Source organism: Pan paniscus, chromosome 10, assembly GCF_029289425.2.
Source record: "Pan paniscus chromosome 10, NHGRI_mPanPan1-v2.0_pri, whole genome shotgun sequence".
NCBI classification, from domain to species: Eukaryota; Metazoa; Chordata; class Mammalia; order Primates; family Hominidae; genus Pan; species Pan paniscus.
Genome location: NC_073259.2, coordinates 63868672 through 63894160, shown reverse-complemented (window position 1 = coordinate 63894160; position 25489 = coordinate 63868672). Strand labels below are relative to the sequence as shown.

Here is a 25489-nt window from a genome sequence, read left to right as displayed (position 1 = left end):
TGAATTCATAATTTATAAGTTGCTTTCTTCAAAATATGATGGGAAACGGCTTACTGGCCATATTGCATTTCAAGCTGCAATGATAGAATTAGTAAGAAGTGGCATACGGATGCCTTCCCAGCTCAGACCTGCTCCCTTACCCTGTCACCTTTATCACCTTGGCTTTCAGCACTTGCTCTAGCCCGGAAAGAGAGAACTACAGACACACCAGTGCTTAGATAAAGGCCGAAATCCGGCTACAGCTCTACTTACTGTATAACTTGACTCTCTAGTGTCTGGCACTTATCCCAAGCTTAAAAATAGATTTTAGTTACTTTCATCCATTTTATTAAGCAAATGGATATAAATCCTGCTAAATGCAAAAAGTTAATGACCTTCTCCTTGCATGTAACTAGAAGATGGTAGGTGATGAATCCTATCCACATTAGGACCAATGTCAAATATGCTGCTATTGTCCCTTAACGTTCAGGGAAGCAGCTGGAACCAGGGAGGTTTGATGAGTTTCCCAATTATACTGAATCCTCGGGGTATTTTTCCCTCCTTTGGGAAAAGGAAAAAAGAAATAGACTACCATGAATGTTTCAGAACTTCAAAAAAGTTCTCATTTGAGTTGGTTTCTAAATACATGAAAGGGCAGAGTCACATATGAGAATTTTAACTCTCTCCGTGGCTTTATTCTATCTTCCCTGTCAATTATAAAATAAGTAAATGACGAGGACTTCTGGTTGCAAATAAGCATAGGGAACACACAGCCTCTGCTGAGGCAAAGGCTCTCTCCAGACCTGGAGCCTTTGCTCTTGCTTCCTCCTCCTGTCTGGAAGGTTCAGTCCACTCTGCCTCTCTTCTGGCAAAGCCCTACTCATCCTGTGGGATCCAGCTCAAATGTCACCTCCTCTATGAAATGTCACTCCTTTCTCTGCTTTCCCTCCCATTAGAATTAATCACTCCCTGTAAACTGGCATAACCTTTCAGGAAGGCAAGTGGCAATATGTGTCAAAACTTTTAAAATATTCACTTCTAGTAACTTTATTGGGAAACAATGTGAAGTGAAGACAGACTAACATGCAAAAATAGTGACTACATCTTTTGTAATAGCAGAAAATAAGAAACCATTAACATCCAGCAATGGGGGAAGACTTGTTGATGGTTGTCACATACCCACATGTTGAGGTATCCACGGGAGAGGCAGAGCTGACACTTTACTAGCCATACAGTTCCCTCATTAGTCAAATGGGAATTACTGTGTAAGATGAGCAGTTACATGTCAGGCACACAGTAGTTACTCAACACAAGGTAGCAACTACCATCACCTTTAACAATGTTAACTGAAATTTATAAAATATTAATGTTATAAAAATTCATATGTCATTTAAAAAATAGAATAAGGCCGGGCATGATGGCTCACGCCTGTAATCCCAGCACTTTGGAAGGCCGAGGCAGGTCAGATCACTTGAGGTCAGGAGTTTGAGACCAGCCTGGCCAACATAGTGAAACCCCATCTCTACTAAAAATACAAAAAATTAGCTGGGTGTGGTGGCGCAAGCCTGTAATCCCAGCTACTGGGGAGGCTGAGGCAGAAGAATTGCTTGAACCCGGGAGGCAGAGGTTGCAGTGAGCCGAGATCGAGCCTCTGCACTCCAGCCTGGGTGACAGAGAGAGACTCCATCTCAAAAAAAAAAAAAAAAAAAAGGAAGAAAATATGAATTTCTACTCATAAACACAGGCAAAAAGGAAATGAGATTAGGGAATTTGGGAGAAGTGGTAAATGTATGAATCATAAATAGGATCTGCCATTTTCTATGTTTTCAAATAATGAGCCTGTATTTGTGTACACTTTTAAAAATCAAAATAAAATTTTTTTTTTGTGGGGACAAAGAAAGCTACATATGCAATTTGATTGAAGATATGTAAATATATGCATTAAAAATTAGAGAACAAAACCAAAATGATAATGGTGAGATTATGGGTGCATTTTCTTTTTTGTTTTTTAATTTCTCAAATTTCTTATCAAAAACTTGAATTTGTTTTATAGTAAGTTTTTGCAAGATACTTATGGCAGTGACTACTTCAGTGATGAGATATGAAACAGGCATGAAAATAAGACCACATTAAGAAGGGTCTTACAGACTAAATTAAGGGATTTGTCTTTTATCCTGCAGGCAATGGGGGCAGTTATTGGAAAGGTCTCCCTGGGGGCTGTGAAGCATGAGACTATTAGGAATGGATAAGAATGGAGACAGGGATGTTAATCTGGAGACAGCTGGATTAACAGAAGATGGTGCTGGGACCAAGACAGTATCTCTGAGTAGGGAGGGAAAGATGTGGGTAGATTCCAAATACTTTTAGAAGTAGCATTAACAGGACCTGAAGACTGAGTGACTATGAGAGGTAAGGAAAAAAGAAGGTTCACCCCATGTTCTCACTCATAGGTGGGAACTGAACAATGAGAACACTTGGACACAGGATGGGGAACATCACACACTGGGGCCTGTCATGGGGCAGGGGGAAAGGGGAGGGATAGCATTAGGAGATATACCTAATGTAAATGACGAGTTAATGGGTGCAGTACACTAACATGGCATATGTATACATATGTAACAAACCTGCACGTTGTGCACATGTACCCTAGAACTTAAAGTATAATTAAAAAAAAAAAAAAGAAGATTCAAAGATGTTCACGTTTTGGTGTGAAATTACCTGGGTGAACCACCCTCCTACCGTTCACTGACAGGGAACAATTTGCCTGGAGTTATTGCCTTGTGGCAGGCAGTGCACCATTATCTGACTGCATTCTCAGGACAACTCTTGGTAGAACTATTTCTACTTTATAGGTAAGAAAGCTGAAGCTCAGAGAAGTAAAATATCTTGCCCAAGGGCACCTATGTAATTAGGGTGCTGGGATTCAAACTCAGCTAGCAGTGACTCTTCAGAGTCCATGATTAAACCACCAATGTCCTGCCTCCCAGCCCAACAGGACAGAGGGAGGGTTGGAGAGTAGAGAAGAAAAGCAAAAGAAGATAATATGTTCAGGCCAGGCGCAACAGCTCATGTCTGTAATCCTAGCACTTTGGGAGGCCAAGGTGGGAAGACTGCTTAAGCCCAGGAGTTTGAGACCAGCCTGGGCAATGCAGGGAGATCCCATCTGCACAAAAAATGTTTAAAAATTAGCTGGGCATAGTGGCATGCACCTGTAGTCTCAGCTACTCGGGAGGCTGAGAGAGGAGGATTGCTTGAGCTCAGAAGTTTGAGGCTGCAGTAAGCCATGATAGTGCCACTGCACTCCAGCCTGGGCAACAGAGTGAGAACATGTCTCAAAAAAAAAAAAAAAGAGAGAGAGAGATCAACAGCGTGAAATACCAAGAATCCTAATCAAACAAAATGAGGACTGAAAAGCTGCTACTGGTTTTAAAACTATTATGATTTAAAATTTTGATCTCTATGTCCAAATTATAATTTTCTTTTATACATACATTTAAAAACTATAGCACCATGTTTAACCTAAGAAGGATTTTTCAAATGTTCTTGGGTTGTGATATTATACTTCTTAGATTTTCTATGAAGCATATACATTTTTAGGTTTGCATATAATTTTCATGTTTCATCATTCTCAAAACCAGTCTTTGTTCTATCTTTATCTCTGAGTGACAGTCAAGCCAGCAAACAACTTCAATCCTATGTATAAGCAAAATGATATTTTTAATCAAATTAGTAATTTAAGAGATAGTAGAAATCTAGCCCAACTTGGGAAACAGAATAAAAATTCCAGTAATTTGTACTACAAAATCGAAGCATACGTAATGATGCCCAGTTTTTAAAAACTGGGAATAGGCCCTGGTGTGGTGGCTCATGCCTATAACGCCAGCACTTTGAGAGGCTGAGGTGAGAAGACTGCTTGAGCCCAGGGGTTTGTGACCAGCCTGGGAACACAGGGAGACCCCATCTCTACAAAAAAAAAAAAAAAAAAATATATATATATATATATATATATATATATATATATGCCAGGTGAGTCCATGCCTGTGGTCCCAGCTACTTGGGAGGCTCCGGTGGGAGGAATGACCCCCAGAGGTCGAGGCTGCAGTGAGCCATGATCACACCACTGCACTCCAGCCTGGGCAACAGAACAACACCCTGTCTCAAACAAACAAACAAAACGCCCCAAAAAACCAGGAATAAAAAAAGATTTAAAGATTTATCTCTGACTAGCTATTAAAGGATCAATATTCAGCCCCATTCCCTTCACCCATATGTATAAAGAATGTTCATCACTAGCTAAATGTCTTCTAAAATCCTTATTCATTCTTCCTACGGAACAAATAGGCAAAGGGTCAGTGAGAAATGCTCCATAATTATACAACTTTTGAAACGGCAAAGTCTAGATGTAGGGATAGGTCTTTTAAAGCAATATCTAAAATACAGACATCGAGATGAAAAATATTTAGTTTGATCTCATAAGAATTTTAAAATCCTGCATGATGAAAGATACAAAAAACAAAGTTAAAAACAACAACAACAAAAATAAAGCAGGAGAAACTATTTGCCACATATGTAACAACAAATTAATATGTGTAATAGGTAAAGAACTGTAAGTCATTAAGAAAGAGATATATCTTAGTAGAAAAAATACACAATGGATTAAAAATGACAATTCACTGAAGAAATACAAAGTCAAAAACCACACCAAAAGGTGCTCAACTTCATGAATAATTAATGAAATGCAAGTGAAAAAAAAAATCAGCAGAAGCTCTGTTGTGTGATCCTTACTTGACTGACCTGCAAGGCTAACCAACAACATTCTCTTTTCCCTCTGTGAAACCTCCTTGATTCTCAGAGTACTATCAAAGCTGGTAGGTTACTCTATTTGAGCCTTTGCACTTCTATTTCTACCAGTTGAGTTACATGTTTACCAACAGTAATTTAGGTTTGCTTCCCAGGGTATTTATGTCAATTGTATTTGTTATAATTATGTAATTTACTTACCTATTCTATAAATGGATGAAATATAAGTATAGAAAGAGTACTTATTTCTCTGAAAATTAATTTGATGCTTTGGAAAGACTAGATAAAGGTGAAAAGCTTAAGAGAGCTCTGTAATTAGTGATGGATAGAATTAATGTAAGAGACTAGGATTTGAACTCAGATGAATTAGTTCCATTAAGTTCTCATTCCACTTTAAACTTAAACTAAAAATGGCAGATGATATATAATGGGCATAGTTTATGCATGCAAGATGATGATAAATTCTATAAAAGGGTTTATTTTATCATTTTAAAAAATATTTTTCTCAGTAACTTTTTTGTGTGTGTGTGTGTGACAGAGTCTCTCTCTGTTGCCCAGGCTGAAGTACACTGGCATGATCTTGGCTCACTGCAACCTCTGCCCCCTGGATTCAAGCTATCCTCCTGCCTCTGCCTTCTGAGTAGCTGGGACTACAGGTGCATGCCACCATGCCAGTTAATTCTTGTATTTTTAGTACAGATGGGGTTTCACCATGGTGACCAGGCTGGTCTTGAACTCCTGACCTCAGGTGATCTGCCTGCCTTGGCCTCCCAAAGTTCTGGGATTACAGGTATGAGCCACTATACCTGGCCCTCAATAACTGTTTGATTGGACAACTATTAGTCTTGATTTCAAATATAAGAAAATTTCTATGATAATGAAATGCCTATTTTTGCTTATCAGATTAACAAAAACAAACAAAAGAATAATACCTTGTGGTAGTAATGGTACATGGAAATGAACACTCTGATAAAATGTTGATGGGAGTGTAAATTTGTACAATTTTTGGGAGGACTTATTGGGGAGTTATTTATCAAAATTAAAAATGACTCGATAGTAACTAACAACTCAACTTACTGCCTGAAACAAAAATTGGACAAAACATACAATGGTTTCAATAACTGAAAATGAGTAAATGATGGATAGCGATCCCTTAGATATCACTGCCTTGGGAGAGTTCCCAGGCTATGGGGCAGTGAGAGAAAACTTAAGTGAAACTCAACAGAGTTGAGGGCACAGAGCTCAGAGTTTGAGAAGACCAAAGGGGCTAATTTTTGCAGAAAAGAGTACCACAGAGAAAAGAGCTGAACAGAAACAGAACTCCTGAGATGTGCAGAGGACCTGCCTGCTAGTATTCAGTAGAGTATTAATTAGTACATGTGGTATGAGGAAACTGTCTGAGGCCAGGGAAATAATCATCCAAAAGGATTTAAGGGAACAGCTCCTCATGTTCACACAGGCCTAGGAACAATGACTATTCTTATCAGCCAGCCAGAAAAATCTCAAAAATTCCTGCTACATTAGATAGAGTTCTCAGAAGTGTCTTGCCTTAAGAAGCAGGGATTAATTATGTCTAGAATAAATGCTGCTCTGGTTCCACTTAACAAATCTTAAAAGTAGAATTTGAGGGCAAGGAGAGGGAAAGCATTAGGACAAATACCTAATGCACGCGGGGCTTAAAACCTAGATGACGGGTTGATAGATGCAGCAAACCACCATGGCACATGTATACCTATATAACAAATGCACACTGCACATGTATCCCAAAGCTTCAAGTAAAATTTTTTTAAAAAGTAGAATTTGGTCTGGGCGCAGTGGTGCATGCCTGTAGTCCCAGCACTTTGGGAGGCCAAGGTGGGCAGATCACGAGGTCAGGAGTTTGAGACCAGCCTGGCCAGCATGGTGAAACCCCATCTCTACTACAAATACAAAAATTAGCCGGGCATGGTGGCATGCGCCTGTAATCCCAGCTACTTGGGAGGCTGAGGCAAGAGAATCACTTGAACCCGGGAGGTGGAGGTTGCAGTGAGCTGAGATTGTACCACTGCGCTCCAGCCTGGGTGACAGAGCAAGACTCTGTCTCAAAACAAACAAACAAAGAAAGCAGAATTTGAAAGGATCAGACTGTTTCCAAGTACCTTAACTGCACCCAGAACAAACCTCAAGAATATTTACAAAAATATCCAGCATCCAACAAGATAAAATTCACAATGCTTAGGAGCCAATAAAAACTGCCAGGCATGCAAAGAAGAAGAAAAATATGACCCATAATATGGAGAAAAACCAATCAATCAAAAGCTACCTAGAATAGACACAGATATTAGAATTAGCAGACAAGGACATTAAGGTAGCAATTTTATCTGTCTTCCATATGTTCAAAAATCTTGAGCAAAGATAGAACATGTTAAATAGAAATATACAAGACATAAAAACACTGAAATCTAAATTTTAGAGATGAAAACTACAATGTATGAAGAAAAAATACACTGAGTAAGATTAATGGCATATTAAACACATTAATGTATTAATGGCATATTAAACACATATTAAGAGATTAGCAAATGTAAGGCATAGGAATTGAACTTATCTAAAAACACAGAGAAAGAAGACTAAAAAAGAAAGATCTAAAGAAGCCTAATGTGTATGTAATTGTAGTTCCCAAAGGAGGAATAGAAAAACTGTGAAAATTTTCTAATTTTGATGAAAAGTAGAAATTCACAAATCTATGAAGCTCAGTGAACTCCCAAGCACAAAAAACTAAGAGAAACTACACTAAGGCACATGTGACCAAACTGATCAACACCAGTAAGAAAGAGAAAATCTTAAAAGCAGCCAGAGGTGGGAAGAAAAGACTCATGTATGGAGGAAGAAAGATAAGGATGACAGGAGATTTCTTATCTAAAACAATGCAAGTGATGCAAGTGAGAAGACAGTGGAGCAACTTTCTTTCTTTCTTTGAGACAGAGAGAGAGTCTCACTCTGTTGCCCAGGCTGGAGTGCAGTGGTGTGATCTCAGCTTACTGCAACCTTCGCCTCCTGGGTTCAAGCAATTCTCCTGCCTCAGCCTCCTAAGTAGCTGGGATTACCGGCACCCGCCACCATACCTGGCTAATTTTGTATTTTTAGTAGAGACAGGGTTTTACCATGTTGCCCAGGCCGGTCTTGAACTCCTGGCCTCAAGTGATCTGCCCGCCTCAGTCTTCCAAAGGGCTGGGATTACAGGCGTGAGCCACCACGCTGTGGCCAACTTTCAGTACTAATATTTAGAAACTGTTAACCTGGAATTCTAAAGCCAGTGAAAATACCTTTCAAAAGCAAAGATGAAATTCTTTTTCAGACATACAGAAGCTGAAATAATGCAGGTTTGCTGGTGATGAACTAAAATAAATATTAAAAAAAAAATTCTTCAGGTAGGCCAGGCATGGTGGCTCACACCTGCAATCCCGGCACTTTGGGAGGCCAAGGCAGGTGGATCACCTGAAGTCGGGAGTTTGAGACCAGCCTGACCAACATGGAGAAACCCCATCTCTACTAAAAATACAAATTAGCCGGGCATGGTGGCGCATGCCTGTAATCCCAGCTACTCGGGAGGCTGACGCAGGAGAATCGCTTGAACCCAGGAGGTGGAAGTTGCAGTGAGCCAAGATCGTGCCATTGCACTCCAGCCTGGGCAACAAGAGTGAAACTCTGTCTCAAAAAGAAAAGAAAAGAAAATTCTTCAGGTCATCTGGGCACGGTGGCTCACACCTCTAATCCCTGCACTTTGGGAGGTAGATCACTTCAGGAGGACCCAAGTGGATCACTTTGAGAGGCGGGTGGATCCCTTGAGGTCAGGAGTGAAAGACCAGCCTGGCCAACATGGCAAAACCCTACCTCTACTAAAAATACAAAAATTAGCCGGGCATAGTGGCGGGCACCTGTAATTCCAGCTATTCGGGAGGTTGAGTCAGGAGAATTGCATGAACACGAAAGGTGGAGGTTGCAGTGAGCTAAGATCGCGCCACTGCATTCCAGCCTGGGTGACAGAGTGAGACTCTGTCTCATAAATAAATAAATAAATAAATAAATATTCTTGCCTCGCCATCTTGGATCCTGTGGAGACCTGCTAGGAACAGGACTTCTAAATGGAAATACGACTGGAAAGCAGTCTGTAGTCCGAGGCCATTTTTGCTGGCTATAAGTGGGGTCTCCAGAACAAAAGGGAACAGATCTCTTCTTAAAATTAAAGGTGTTTATGCCCGAGATGAAACAGAATTCTATTTGGGCAAGAGATGTCCTTATGTATACAAAGCAAAGAACAACACGGTGACTCCTGGCAGCAAACCAAACAAAACCAGAGTAATCTGGGGAAAGGTAACTTGGGCCCATGAAAACAGTGGCATGGTTTGTGCCAAATTCCGAAGCAATCTTCCTGCTAGAGCTACTGGACACAGAGTCCGAGTGATGCTGTACCCCTCAAGGATTTAAACTAATGAAACAATAATAAATAAAAGTGGATTTGTAAAAAACAAAACAAAATAAAAATTTTCAGGTAAAGGTAAAGGATCACACTATCTACACAAACAAATAAAGAGCACTGGAGCAACTTGGATCAAATGGACAAATCCCTTGAAAGACTCCCTTGAAAGACACAAATTACCAAAGCTCACTAAAAAAGCCACTGAAGTCTAAACAGCCCCACAGCAGTTAAAGAAACTGAATTTGCAGCTAAGAACCTTCTCACACATAAAAATCTTCAGGCTGAGACGTCTTCACTGCTGAAGTCTACCAAACATTTAAGGAAGAAATAACACCATTTCTAACCAAACTCTTTCAAAAAACTGAAAAGAAGGGAATACTTCCCAGTTCATTCTATGAGACTAGTATTACCCACAACTCAAAATCAGACAGACACTAAAAGTACAGATCATGTCTTTTACACAGACGTAATATTTCTTAACAAGATTTTAGCAAATCTAGTCATAAAACCTACAAAGTGACAGTACATCATAACCAGGTGGGGTTTATGAATGGAATACCATTTTAAAATCAATCAAGGTAATTTACCATAATGGCAAAATTAAAATTAAAAACCATAAAAATATTTCAATAAATGCATAAAAAGCATCTGACTAAATCCAACATCCATTCGCGATTCAAAAACTCCATTAAAGCAGGAGTAGAAGGGAAGTTCTTCAACTTGATATGGTCATTTATAAAAAACCTACAGGTAGCATAATATTTAAGGGTGAAAGAAAGACTGAATACTTTTGCCCTGGGATCAGAAACAGGATAATATGCCCATGCTCACCACTTCTTTTCAAGATTGTAGGAGAGATTCTAGCAAGTACTATACACATACACACACACACACACACACACACACACGTAAATATATATATTATATATATATTATCTATTCTATATACTAGCAATGAACAACCAAAAATAGAAATTAAAAAGTACCATTTATAATAGCATCTGGAAATATGATAAACTTAGGGATAAATCTAAGAAAAGACATGAAAGACCTCTACAGTAAAAACTATAAAACTCTGCTGAGAAAAACTGAAGACCTAAATAGATGTTAAGATGTACCATGGTCATGGGTCACAAGACTCAATATTGTTAAGATGTCAATTCTCTCCATATTGATCTACAGATTCAGTGCAATCTCTAACAAAATCCCAGCAATTATTTTTTAAGAAATTGACAAGCTGATTCTAAACTTCAAATGGAACTGCTGAAGTTGTAGAATAGACAAAACTTTGAAAAAGAATAAAATGGATGGACTAACATTACCTACTTTTGAGACTTATAAAACGATAGTAATCAAGACTGTGGAATTTGAATAAGACAGACAAATAGTCTTCATCTTTGCTGAAGACTAATTACTCTGGGATTATTATCTAACATGTCTGTTTCTCTGAATCAGATGATGAGAAGTTGGCCCCTTTCTGGGTGAAGGCTTTTTGAAAGTAGGATGTGGTTGACTTGAGTCATATTTATTTGCACTAGGACGTAAGAATGTTTCACATCCCCAGTTTTCCATGGTATCCTCACAAAAATCAATTTTCTCAAAATTCATTTAGGAAATAATACTTGGGAATAGTAAACATTCAAAAATAATCTTACAGGCTGGGTGTGGTGGCTCACACCTGTAATCCCAGCACTTTGGGAGGCTGAGGTGAGCGGATCACTTGAGGTCAGGAGTTGGAGACCAGCCTAGCCAACATGGTGAAATCCTGTCTCTACCAAAAATACAAAAATTAGCCGGGGGTGGTGGCAGTTGCCTGTAATCCCAGCTCTTCAGGAGGCTGAGGCAGGAGAATCACTTGAAGCCAGAAGGCGGAGGTTGCAGTGAGCCAAGATCATGCCACTGCACTCCAGCATGAGTGACAGAGCAAGACTCCATCTCAGAAAAAAAAAAAAAAAATCGGCTGGGTGCAGTGGCTTATGCCTGTAATCCCAGCACTTTGGGAGGCCAAGGTGGGCAGATCACTTGAGGCAAGAAGTTCAAGACCAGCCTGGCCAACATGATGAAACCTCGACTCCACTAAAAAAAAATACAAAAATTAGCCATGTGTGGTGACACATGCCTATAATCCCAGCTACTTGGGAGGCTGAGGCAGGAGAATAGCTTGAACCCGGGAGGCAGAGGCTGCAGTGAGGCAAGATTGCGCCACTGCATTCCTGTCTGGAACAGAGTGACTCCGTCTCAAAAAAAAAAAAAAAAAAAAAAAAAGACAAATAGATCAATAGAACAGAATACACAGTCCAGAAATAGACTCACATATTTGATCAATTCCTTTTCAGCAAAGATACAAAGACAATTTAGCAGTGAAATAAAAGTCTTTGCAACAAATGACACATGAACAATTAAATTTACATATACCAAAAAAAGGAACTTCAGTCCACATCTTACAATATATAAAAAATTAACCACAAATGGACCATAGAACAACTAAAATATATAACATTTACAAAACTTCTAGGATAAAATATAGATTATCTTCTAACTTTTGAATAGGGAAACATTTCTTGGATACACATGAAAAGCAGAAACCATAAAGGGAAAAAACTGAATAAATTAAATCCCATTAAAATGAAAACCTATTAGGAGAATGAAAAAACAGAGCACAACTGGGAGAAAATATTTTCATATTATATATCTAGAAAAGGTCTTGTATACAGAAAATATTTAAAAACTTACAAAATTCAATAATAAGAAAACAAAACAAAACAAAATGGGCAAAAGAATTGAATACACATTTCACCAAAGAAGATATATAAGTGGCAAATAAACACATAAAGAGATGTTCTGGCTGGGTGTGGTGGCTCATGCCTGTAATCCCATCACTTTGGGAGGCCAAGGTAGCTGGCTCCTTTGAACTTGGGAGTTGGAGACCAGCTTGGGCAACATGGTGAAACCCCATCTCTACAAAAAATACAAAAATTAGCAAGGTGTGGTAGTGCACCAGTAGGCCCAGCTACTTGGGAGGCTGAGGTGGGAAGATCACTTGAGCCCGAGAGGTGGAGGTTGCAGTGAGCCAAGATTGTGCCACTGCACTCCAGCCTGGGCAACAGAGGCAGATCCTCTCTCTCAAAAAAAAAAAAAAGTTCAACCCCTTTGTCATTGGGGAAATGCAAATTAAAACCACAGTAAAACACCTGTACAAACTTACAGGCTAACATTAAGGCTTACTATATCAAATGTTAAGATGAGGAGGAACTGGAACTCTCACAAATTGTGAGTGGGAATGTGAAATGGCACAGCTACTTTGTAAAATGGTTTAGCAGTTTCTTAAAAAGTCAAACATACACCTACCATACCATCCAGGCATTTACTCCTAGGTATTTACTGAAGAGAAATAAAAGCACACATCTACATGAAGACTTGTATACAAATGTTCACGGTAGCTTTATTTGTAATAGCCAAAACTTCTGATTAACACGAAATGGGTGAATCTCAAAAGACTTACTCTGAGTAAAATAATTCAAACCAAAAAAATCTTATATTCTATATGATTCCACTTATATAAAATTCGAGAAAATTCAATCTATAGTGACAGAAACCAGATCATGGCTGGGCATGGTGACTCACGCCTGTAACCCCAGAACTTTGAGAGGCCGAGGAAGGAGGACTGCTTGAGCCAGGTGTTCCAGACCAGCCTGGGTAACATAGTGAGACCCCCATCTCTACAAAAAATACAAAAATTAGCTGGGCATGGTTGTGTGCGCCTATGGTCCCAGCTACCCAGGAGGCTGGGGTGGGAGGATTGCTTGAGCCCAGAAAGTTGAGGCTGCAGTGAGCTGTGATCACACCACTGCTCTCCAGCCTAAGCGACACAGTGAGACCCTGTCTCAAAACATAGAAAGAAAGCACTTTGTTCACTTGTTTATCTGCTGACCTTCCCTCCACTATTGTCCTGTGACCCTGCCAAATCCCCCTCTGCGAGAAACACCCAAGAATAATCAATAAAAAAGAAAAAAAAAAAGAGAAAAAAAAAGGAAAAAAAAAAAAATTGTAGAAATGGGGTCTCCCTATGTTACCCGGGCTGGTCTTGAACTCCTGGGCTCAAATGATCTTTCTGCCTCCGCCTCCCAAAGTATATGGATTACAGGTGTGAGCCACCATACCCGGCCTCAACTCTTTCACTTTTAGAGAGGCTCAGCCTAATGCTATGGGGTCAGGAAGACATGAACTTGAATTACCATTCTGGACCAATGGCTTTCCTTCCCTGAGCTAAATGCCTTTCATCTGTAAAATGGGGATGAAGCTGTTCTCACTCATGAGGTTGGAGGACGATTAAAGGAGCTCATGCCTGGTATAGAGCAAGTCATCAGCAAATGAGAGCTGCAGCTATGACCCTCCTCACATCTTTTCTTTGAAATAACAATAATTACAGAATTTACGTAAAAAAAAAAAAAAAACAAAGAAAGCAGATCACTGGTTGTTTTGGGAGGCTGTTCGTAGGTTGAGGGCTGGAGGGATTATATGGATTACACAGGGGCACAAGAAAACGCTGGAGGTAATGGATACATTTGTTATCTTGATTGTGATGATGGTTTTAGTGTCAAACCTGTCAAAACTATGTCAGATTGTACCTCAATAAGGTAGTTAAAAAATCAACCAACAAAACTGATACATTTAGACAACAGAAATCTATGCAGCATCTTAAAAGAATGAGTAAGATTAATACATATTGAAGATTTCCAAGATACGGTATGAAAAAATAAAGTATTATAAGTAGTAAGTTATCATTTATGATTTCATGTTTTAAAAAGGAAACTCAATCAACTGTTTCAACAATTGCTTCTACGTGTATAAAATATCTCTGGAAAGATAAAAAAATTGATATATGTGTTTGTGTGTGAGAGAGATTGAAAGAGACAGAACAGAGAGAATATATAGGCTGGAGTTTGGAGTAGAAGAGACTTACTTTTCACTGAACACCTTTTTGAGCTGTGATTCCTCCTCCCTCACAAATGTATCACTTTTTAAAACAAATATAAAATAACATATTGATTCCATCTCTGAGGATCTGTCCTACAGGAACAGAAGTTTCAAAACATATATGCACAAAGCAATTCATTGAACAATTGTTACAAATGTTAATGGAATCACTGAATGAAAAAAAGTTGCAAAACCCTTGCCTCTGGGGATGGTTCTAAATGGAGAGGTTGGGGAGACAGGAAAAGAAGAGGGAAATTTGTGTAGTGACTTACTTTCTACATTTCCGAATTGCAGGAAATATTTTTGGTAATGAGTGGCTGTTTTCTTTTAAAGTAAAAGACCTCAATGAGGTCTTTGTTTGTTTTTTCTTCTTCAGGATGAGTCTCGCTCTGTCGCCCAGGCTGGAGTGCAGTGGTGCAATCTTGGCTCACTGCAGCCTCTGCCTCCCGGGTTCAAGCAATTCTCCTGCCTCAGCCTCCCAAGTAGCTGGGGTTACAGGCATGTGCCACCACACATGGCTAATTTTTGTATTTTTTTTTAGTAGAGTTGGGGTTTCATCATGTTGGCCAGGCTGGTCTTGAACTCCTTGCCTCAAGTGATCTGCCCGCCTTGGCCTCCCAAAGTGCTGGGATTACAGGCGTGAGCCACTGCGCCCGGTCGATTTTTTCTTTTCTTTTTTTTCTGAGATGGAGTCTTGTTCTGTCACCCAGGCTGGAGTGCAGTGGCGCGAACTCAGTTCACCGCAACCTCCGCCTTCTGGCTTCAAGTGATTCTCCTGCCTCAGCCTCTCGAGTAGCTGGGATTACAGGTACCTGCCACTGCACCCGGCTAATTTTTGTATTTTTAGTAGAGACAGGGGTTCCACCATGTTGGCCAGGTTGGCCTCAAATTCTTGACCTTGTGATCCACCTGCCTCGGCCTCCCAAAGTGCTGGGAATATAGGCGTGAACCACCACGCCCGGTCCCAATTTTTAAAAATTTAAATAAATTATTGGTTTCAGTGTGCAAAGTCACCATAATAGAAGTGAAAGTGTGTTGCGCTTTGCAATGGACTGAAGATGACACTCACCCTCTTCCGAGCTTCAGATTTCTGGAAGCACTCGTGCTGTATGAAAGTAGCTGCAGCAGAAATCCTGGATGGCGGCATGTGGTCTGCCTCGAGCATACTCACTGCTCGCTCCAGAGTCATCTCCATGTCTGCATTCCTAGACAAACAGGCACAGATTCAGCCAGATTCCAAACCTCCCTCCTCCTGCCTACCAACCTGGTCCTCCAGAGACGACTCAGCGAATACTGGGAAGCACTAGAACATCTGAACCTTGGCTTTTCTTCAGCCAAAAGAAAAATCAGCACCCAAGATCACAAGGCAGAGGGACTACTGGATAGAAATTCTTCAGCTTTGATCAGATAGAAGACATTGGACGATGTCATTCGATTGAATTATACCATATACCAAAGAAAGAAGCTGAAATTTTAAAAATAAATATGAGGCTGAGGTGGGCGGATCACTTGAGGTCAGGAGTTCAAGAACAGCCTGGCCAACATGGTGAAACCCTATCTCTACTAAAAATAAAAAAAATTAGCTGGGTGTGGTGGTATACACCTGTAATCTCAGGTGTAATACTGTAATACTCAGGAGGCTGAGGCAGGAGAATCACTTGAACCCAGGAGGTGGAGGTTTCAGTGAGCAGAGATAGTGCCACTTCACTCCAGTCTAAGAGAAAAAACGAGACTCCATCTCAAAAAAAAAAAAAGAAAGAAAAAAGATAAATATGTATCCTATGATTCTTACATCTTTAAAAGCAACTTTAAAGGCACAATAAGACTTTTAAAAGAATCCAAAAGAAATCTGTTTACAGAAATTAAAAATTATTTCTAGGCTGGGCATGGTGGCTCACATCTGTAATCCCAGCACTTTGAGAGGGCAAGGCAGGAGGATTGCTTGAGTCCAGGAATTCAAGGCCAGCCCTGGCAAGATAGTGAGACCCTGTCTTTACAAAAAACAAACAAACAAACAAAATCAGCTGGGTGTGGTGGCATGTGCCTGTGGACCCAGCTACTTGGAAGGCTGAGGTGGGAGGATCGCTTGAGCTTGGGAGGTCAAGGCTGCAATGAGCCTTGGTCACGCCACTGCACTCCGCCCTGAGCAAAAGAGCGAGACTCTGTTTCAAAAACAAACAAACAAACAAACAAACAAACAAAATAATGACTAAAGACATGCTTTAAAGGTAATTTAGGAGTGTTCTTTGGCTTCAAAGAGGGTTATACCTGATTCATTCCAGGTAACATTCCAGACACATTCATTCCAGACACTGGAGACATCCTGAGAAGGAGTTTTCCAATATCTACTAGCAAGCATAGTGAGTAAATACTCTTTTCTATTAGGCTAACCCATGAATACACGCACATGTGTACAGGTGTTAGTGTGTACAGCCTTATGAAGGGTGTGCCTGTGTGTGGGTGGGTGTGATGCGGGTGGGTGTGGTGCAGGTGGGGTGATAAGGAGTAATGCGCCTCATGACCAAAAACTAATACCCCCTGCTTCTGAAACACATGTTCAAACACAGAAGGGTTACCTCATAAGTATAAAGGGTATTAAAAGTGAAGCAGAAAATCTCTGGCATCTATACTGAGAATTATATAATGATCTCATATTTTTAATGTGCCTCATGAGTCAATTATAATTAGTAAAAAAAAATGCAGGCTATTACCACTAAAACTAGAATTTGAGTCACTTTTATCTAATATTTTTATCTAATATTAGAGGATATTACACCTTTTAAAGGAGATGGGAATATTTTACATTCATGGACTGAGGCCTTTACAGAGAAGTCAAAACTCTGTAAGTCTAGTCTCAAGCTCAACGGCAAAGTCTTTGCCAGCCATCACGGGTGTTTTAACTGATGAAAGATCATTCATAAGAACAGCCTTCTGTTATGCAGCTTTTCTTTAAAAAAAAGATTGAGCCATTAATCCATTTCATAAGCCATACATGACTCAGGAAAGTTTGAATTTCCCATCTCTAACACCCACAAATAATTCCACTACTCTAATCCTTTATTTTCCTGAACATGATTCACATAGAAGCTCTGTGTTCACACTTAGGCAACCCAATGCAATTTCACTTTATCACTAAAAAAATTCCTAAACTAAGTGAAGACTTCCTCAGCAAGGTTTACTACAGCTGTCAGGGGGTCAACTTTCTGTTTGACTATCTATCAAATCCAACTCCGTAACACGGCATACATTCTGGCCCAAGTCTGACTCCATTTCCTGTCATCCTCAACCTCTTTTCCTCCCCCTCCTTGGATCTACTACACCCCTCCAATCACACCAGGCTTTTAATCCTTCTCTAAACACTGCCACCTTCTTCACAAGCCACCTTCTTTGACTTTTCCAGGAAGCTTATCATACTACCTAATTCTCACCCATTCTTCAAGACTCAATTCAAGTATATTCATTACTTCTTGTTCTTCTTTTTTTAGAGAGACAGTCCTATTCTGTTTCAGGTGTGAGAGTGCAGTGATGTGATCATAGCTCACCATAACCTCAACCTCCTGGGCTCAAGTGATTCTCCCACTTCAGCCTTCTGAATAGCTGGGACTACAGGTGCACGCCACCATACCCGGCTAATTTTTTTATTTTTTTATTTTTTTTGAGACGGAGTCTTGCTCTGTCACCCAGGCTGCAGTGCAGTGGCACGATCTCGGCTCACTGCAACCTCTGCCTCCCAGGTTCAAGCAATTCTCCTGCCTTAGCCTCCAGAGTAGCTGGGATTACAAGCACCCACCACCACGCCTGGCTAATTTTTCTATTTGTAGTAGAGATGGGGTTTCACCATGTTGGCCAGGCTGGTCTCGAACTCCTGACCTCGTGATCCACCCACCTCAGCCTCCCAAAGTGCTGGGATTACAGGCGTGGGCCACTGTGCCCAGCCACATTTTAAAATTTTTTGTAGAGATGAGGCCTCCCTATATTGCCCAGGCTGGTCTCCAACTCCTTGTCTTAAGCAATTCTCCTGTCTCAGCTCAGATATCTTCATTTCTGTGAAATCTTTTCTGTGCCCCATCCCCTAGAACAGCTAGAGCTATTCTTTCCTCCTCTATTCTCCTATAGCATTCCCCCGTTCCAGCTCCTTTTCTCTGTCTTCCTCCCTCCTTCTCTCTCTCCCCACTCACTTATAAAACATTTCTTGAAGGCTGCAGAAATGTGTCTTGGGAGATGGTGATGGGCCTGGGCTGGAGGATCAGGAAGAGAAGTTGTTCCCTAGCCCCACTGACCCCTGAACATATTCTCCAGAAGTAAGTCATTTCAACAATTTTTTAAATGATATCAGTATAAATTTAAAAATGTAAGAGAAAGCAGTGTAAAATACCACTGGTCAGAATATGAGACATTACAGGGGGAGAAAAAAACCCAGTAACTTGGCCGGGCGGTGGTGGCTCATACCTGTAATTCCAGCACTTTGGGAGGCTGAGGTGGGTGAAGCACCTGAGGTCAGGAGTTTAAGGCCAGCCTGGCCAACATGGTGAAACCCCATCTCTACTAAAAATACAAAAAATTAGCTGGGCGTGGTGGCGGGCACCTGTAATCCCAGCTACTTGGGAGGCTGAGGCAGGAGAATTGTTTGAACCTGGGAGATGGAGGTTGCAGCGAGCCGAGATCGTGCCATTGCACTCCAGCCTGGGCAACAAGAGTGAAACTCTGTCTCAAAAAAAACAAAACAAAACAACCCAGTAACTTGTGTGTGTGTGTAATCTCCCCGTAGCCAGCATTCCTGCCAACTAACAACACAGCCCTGCCCAGGCTGGTTCCCCTGATATTAGAATATGGCTACACCTCTGAAGGCAAAGCAAACATAAAATGATGAATGGATAGCTCCTACAAGTGTTGTCAGACGCTCAGTAAATGCAAATCCCCACAAATATTTTAAAGTAGGATGAAAGCAATGTTTTGGAAAGATGACTCTGGAATGGATATGTGTTTCTTGAAAGAGAGACAGCGTTGAGGGCACTATAAAAGGTTCAGCTGAGGCAAAAAAGCCTTGAACTGGGCTGTTAAAAATGGAAATGGAAAAAAAAGGTAGAGTTGAAAGAGATGAAAAATTAAAGAACTAAAGCAGGTAGTAATTAAGAGGACGTGGAGGGAAGTCAATATGATCTGTTTTCTGCTCTGCAGTGCTCTTGGTCACAAATTTGACTGTCAATCCTAGAGAAGATCCACCCTCTCTGCTTAGTCTCCCTCAACTAATCCCAGAGCACGATGCTCTTGTGGGTTTTGTTTGTTTTGCTTTGAGACAGGGTCTCACTCTGTTGCCCAGGCTGGAGTGCAGTGTCACGATCATGGCTGACTGCAGCCTGGACCTCCCAGGCTCAAGTGATTCTGTTGCCTCAGCCTCCTGAGTAGTTGGGACTACAGGCATGCACCACCATGCCCAGCTAATTCTTGTACTTTGTAGAAGTGGGGTTTTGCCATGTTGCCCAGGCTGGTCTCAAATTCCTGGGCTCCAGCAATCTGCCAGCCTCAGCCTCCCAAAGTGCTGGGATTACAGGTGTGAGCCACCATGCCCGGCCCTGCTCTTGTGTTCTTTAAATTTCTGTAGACACTAATATGTATCACACAACCTAGCACTTGATGATATATCCTATTTTTCACTGCTCCTCTCCTAGACCATCATACATCTCACTCAATTTTCATCTTTTATTTATTTAATTATTATTTTGGAGACTGAGTCTTGCTCCTTCGCCCAGGCTGGAATGCAATGGCACGATACCAGCTCATTGCAACCTCCGCCTCCTGGGTTCAAGCAATTCTCCTGCCTCAGCCTCCTGAGTAGCTGGGATAACAGGCATCCACCACCATGCCTGGCTAACTTTTCTATTTTTAGTAGAGATGGGTTTTCACCATGTTGGCCAGGCTGGTCTCGAACTCCTGACCTCAAGTGATCCGCCCACCTCGGCCTCGTAAAGTGCTGGGATTACAGGCGTGAGCCACCGCGTCCGGCCCATTTTCATCTTTTGTGATGCTTACTGGGAAGGACCTATGAAGATCCTACTACTCATTTGCAGAACCATCAGTCTCCAACCGGTCATAAATCATGGTTTTAGAAAAATTCATCTATAATTTTTTTTGTGGTGATTCTTAAAAACCTTTTTCATCAGTTTGATTTAGAACATCGGTTTCATCAGTTTGTCTCTCTCACACTCCAAGTCTCAGTTTTTAGCTGCATTAGTAACTGTTTAACCAGCCATTCTTCTTTTGGAAAGCCAGGTCCATTGTTTAATACCTTAAGTCATTATGCAGGTTTATGGTTTTGTCCAGTTAATATTCAACATATATGAAAGAATACTCTTTTACATGTGGGAGTTTCACTAGGCATAAAAACTTAAATCCCCCCACAAAAAAGGGCTGGACAAAGTTTGACAATGCAGGACCAAAGAGAACACAGTGTGTGGTCTCAGGGCAGGTGTCCCAGGGAGCAGCCTGCGGAACTGAAATGAGGCGTGGAGCCCAGCAGAGGAAAGGAGGAGGTCAGGCAGGCACAGGCACCACCTTGGGCATCTATCTTCCTCATTACATAAAATACATCTGGCTCCCTCTCCTTTTCACAGAGAGCCAAATTTTCCTTTCATAATCAGAGAAAAAAAGTTGATTTGTATGATTTCTACTCTCTAGAATTTGGGGAAATCTCAGGAAGAGATTTCTTACTCATTATTTTTAAATTTCTTGACCCCAAGTGTTCCTTCTACTCTTGGAAATATGATTAAATATTCTAATACAATTTACCCTGTCTATTAAAACAATAATCCAAAAATAGTATGACTAATACTTCTAGAATTTGAGCAACAAAAGAACCTAGATGGCAAAAAGTAAAGTTTATATTTCATTTCTCCTTCAATTCCTTCACTCTTTCACCATATACTTATTTTTCAAAAGAAGATCTCATTCTGTTGCCCAGGCTGGAGTACAGTGGCACAATCACAGCTCACTGTAGCCTCAACCTCCCTGGCTCAAGCAATCCTCCCACTTCAGCCTCCGGAGTAGCTGGGACCACAGGTGGGCACTATCATGCCAGGCTAAGTTGTTTATCTTTAATAGAAGTGGGGTCTCGGGGTCTCCCTATGGTGCCCAAGCTGGTCTCAAACTCCTGGGCTCAAGCGATCCTCCAGCCTGGGCCTCCCAAAGTGCTAGGATTACAGATGTGAGCCACTGTGCCTGGCCTCATCATATATTTATACAGTGCCTACTATAGGCCTACTTCCATTTTAGGGTGCTGAGAATATAAAGATGATTGAGCATTCACAAAAAGCTCAAAGTCCAGAGGGAGAACAGATAAGCAAATGAATAGCCACAATATATTTTTCTGATAGAGACACTCACACAAGGCTGCTATCTGGGGCACCTAAGCTAGACTGGGAAGGAAGTGGTCAGAAAAAAGGTGGTATCTGAGCTAAATCCAGAATTATAAGTAGTCAGACAAAAGTAGAGCTGCATATGTAAAGGTGTGGAGTGGGGGAAAAGAAGGAAAGAGAGAGAGAATGAATATGGATAAATATCTTGCATTAAGGAAAGTAAAGAGGTTCCAGGTGGTTTGGGTATTGGTAAGTGGGTATGTTTGGGGATGGTGGTGATGAATGGCAGAGAAGAGTAGAAGGAGAAGAGGCTGAAGTGATAAGCAGAGCTGAAAACACAATGGGGCTTGTAGGTCATGCCTAAAAGCATGAACACTTAGTGGAATTATGGAAGGGTTATAAACAATCACATGTGGAAAGATAATTCTGACAGTCCTAGAGAACGGTTCTGACTGAGCAAGACCAGAGGCAGAGAGCCCTGTGTAATGGAAATGGAAAGAAGGGTAAAAATTCAAGACCCATTATAGATGGAAAAATATGGCTTGGTGATAGGTGACTACAGAGGGAGAAGATAAGAATGACTTCCAGGTTTGAAAATAGTAGACTACAGCAGGAGGAGATGGGTGGAAGTTGAGGATAGGGAGATGATGAGTTTAGTTTAGGATATACTGAGTGTGAAATTTCCAGGAGGTTGTTACATTTTCATATAGGTCCAGAATTTGGCATCAAGGATGGAATTGCAGACAAAACTTTGAGAACCATAAGGATAAAAGTGAGGTACACAGAGCCTCTCTGGAAGAGCATCAAGACTTGGAATAGAAGGGTTACTGAAGATGCCTTCTTTGAGCAGGCAGAAAGGGAGCACGCAGAGAACACTAACAAAGAATGGCTGGAGAGGTGAGTGGAAAACCAGGGGAAGCTGGCGCCCTGAAAACCAAGGGATGAGAGAATTTCATGGTGTCTCAAACACCACCCACAGGTTGAGTAATATAAGCAGTGCTTATATTACTCAATATAGTGTCTGCTTAGGATGTAGCAGATAAGGCCATCATTGTTACATTTGTCAGGAGACTGTTTAGGTGGAATGGAGGGGACTGAAATCATATTGCAGTGGGTTGACGAGAGACTGGGAAGTGACAGGGTGGTTCAAGAAGCAAGGGACACAGAGACGGAGGGAGAGAATGCCAGTTGTTGGAGGATGTCAGATAATAATTTTGTTACTGTTAAAATCATTTTGCTAAAACTGTGGCTATCACAAATCCTAGGCTATGGTAGGCATTCCATAAATTTTGAATTACCTGTTTAAAAGCCTTTATCAGCTTTTTCCTCCATAAACAATGACCTGATACACTTTCTCTTTTTTTTTTGAGACAAGGTCTCACTGTGTTCCCCAGACTGGAGTGCAGTGGCACAAATCTTGGCTCACTGCAACCTCCATCTCCTGGGCTCAAGTAATCCTCCCGCCTCAGCCTCTCGAGTAGTTAGGACCACACGTGCACACCACCACACCCAGCTAATATTTGTAGTGCTTGTAGAGATGGGGTTTCATCATGTTGCCCAGGCTGGTCTTGAACTCCTAAACTCAAGTGATTCGCTCGCCTGGGCATCCCAAAGTGCTGGGATTACAGGCCTGGGCCACTGCTCCCGGCTTATTTTTCCTCTTTGTAAGTATGCTCATATTGCCTAAGGTCTGCTTACTATAAGAAATGTTAGAAATCTCATGGTGAATTTTACATCATAAAAAATATTTCCTGTGTTAAGATTAGATTAGCCCTCATCATTTTGAGAAGTAGTTTATTAATGATGCTACCTGGTCAGTGAGCATGCTGTACAATTTCACTTGAAGGGATGTTTAGAGGTAACAACTATCATTAGACAACTTTAGCAATCAAATGACAATAACATATCTAATGTTTTAGCCTAATGATGTTAGATCATTATGGCAGGAGTTACTGATCTAATCAGCCAGCCATTTCTCAATCTTTCTCTTAGTAACGTGCACAGTTTATAAAATTTGTGATCAGGCATTAAACTTGAATAAGGGTTAAGTTCCAAACACTAAATTAGTCAAGCTATAAAGTAAATAGGAATGGAAAGGAATGACTTAAAAATTCAGTTATTTTAATAATTTAATACTGCCAAAAGAATACCCCTTCAAATCACTGACACTAGAAATCTAAAAGGTACCAAGTACCAAAGGAAGAAAAAAGACATCTAGAAGTCAGCCATCTTTCCTTAGCTCTTTTTACAGTCATAGTTATCCAAATGGCATTAGTGCTAAGAATAAGCATTTTTTCCTTTTATTTCATGGGATGATGAAGAAAATACGCATGCAATTCTCCATTTCTTGGCCTACTTTGGAGTTTAGAGCAGATTTTCATATGGCTGAGGGGTAGGGTCCCTTCAGCCAGCATCTAATCTGGAACAGATGGACTAAATGTCACATTTCCATACAAAGCTGCCATGTGAGCAGGTAGCTTGGCCCCTGTCCCTGAGGTAAATAGGCTGATCTGTCAATTAGGCAGCTGCCTGAAAAGTCATTATTTTAATCACTTATCTCTGGAAGCCTTTCTCTCAAGCCCCAGAAGTGCCAGCTCATGCTGTCAGGGCTGTGGGAACAGAATGTGCTGGCAATGACTGAACTGCAGAGTCAGGAGGGGACTTACCCCAGCTGGGAGTCAGTGAAAGTGCTTCTCTCAGTGAGCAGATTCCCACTTCCCCCTGCCGCTGCCTGGCCGACAGTCAAGTGCGCTCTCCTCCCGCTGGAATCCACGGCGACACTGGGCCCAGCTTCCCTCAGCGTGCGGGTGCTGTGAAAGGAGCTCTGATGCCAGGAGGACCTGGAAGCCCTGTTCTGGGTGACGGGCTGCAGGGGCACCAGCGGCCTGACCTGCCCGACAGTGAGCCCTGCCGTCAGGTAGTTCTCCTTCTCCAAGAGGTTGCCCATGCTGCGGCTGGTCCCTGGCCTGGGGTACGTGAGCAGGGCCGGGTTGGCAGGGATGCTGTCAAAAACGGTGTCGCTAACAGAGCCATGCTGGTACTGTCTGTGGTATGTGTCAAAGTGGCGCTGCCTGCTTGTGGTGCCAGCACGGCTGACCCCCACGATCTCGGAACGAGCATATCTCGGTGGCACTAGGAGGGCGGCCCGCCTGCTTTCTTGGTGGCGCAGGGTGTGCCCAGCCTGGCTTCTCTGGCTGTACTGGTAATCGCTGTGCGTGTAGTGAGCCCTCTCCGGGCTGCTGTCAGGAGAAATCTCCAGTCTCCTCAGAGGATGCCTCAAGGACCTTTCTTCCACGGACTTCTGGGAGCTGTACTGTGCTGTTCCTCTTCCCCAGCGACCTTCATAAGTGGCAGTTGTGCCAGCCTGCACATGAGAGAAATAAAGTTTAAAGGGGGCATAAATCAAATTTCAACTTTGCTGAGGACTAATTACTCTGGGACTATTACCCAACATGTCCGTTTCTCTGAATCAGATGACGAGAAGTTTGCCCCTTTCTGGGTAAAGGCTTTTTGAAAATAAGACTTGGTTGACTTGAGTCATATTTATTTGCACTAGGATGTAAGAATGTTTCACATCCCTAGTTTTCCATGGTATCCTCATAAATATCAATTTTCTCAAAACTCATTTAGGAAATGATAATACTTGGGAAAAGTAAACACTCAAAAATAATCTTAGGAAGTTTGAAAATATTTTCATGGTAGTAATCTGATCACTAGGGTTACATTCTTTGATATCCTACCTTTAGCATGTCATAGGTTTTAGGAACAGGGGAACGGCCTCCAACAAAATCATTTTCAACCAAGTGTAGGTTGTAGACATACTCAGGAACACTGCTGGTTCGGTGAAGATTTCCTGCAATCAAGCAAATATTAAAATAACTCAGAATACAAGTAGGCTAATTAATATTTACAGACTGTATAA

At 41.3% G+C, this 25489-nt stretch overlaps 1 protein-coding gene and 1 pseudogene across 2 annotated transcripts in view; one reads left to right on the top strand and one right to left on the bottom strand.

The window, feature by feature from the left end:
• PKP2 (plakophilin 2) overlaps positions 1 to 25489 on the bottom strand; it is a 106496-nt gene that overhangs the window by 63259 nt on the left and 17748 nt on the right. For both annotated transcript variants that reach the window (XM_057299471.2, XM_008966323.5), the window contains exons 2-4: positions 25308 to 25420; positions 24234 to 24931; positions 15285 to 15420 (exon numbers count right to left, since the gene is read on the bottom strand). In XM_057299471.2, the coding sequence (XP_057155454.1) occupies positions 15285 to 15420; positions 24234 to 24931; positions 25308 to 25420 (947 nt within the window). The remainder of the gene's footprint in view (positions 1 to 15284; positions 15421 to 24233; positions 24932 to 25307; positions 25421 to 25489) is intronic.
• On the top strand, positions 1126 to 9673 carry LOC106635377 (large ribosomal subunit protein eL33-like; annotated as a pseudogene).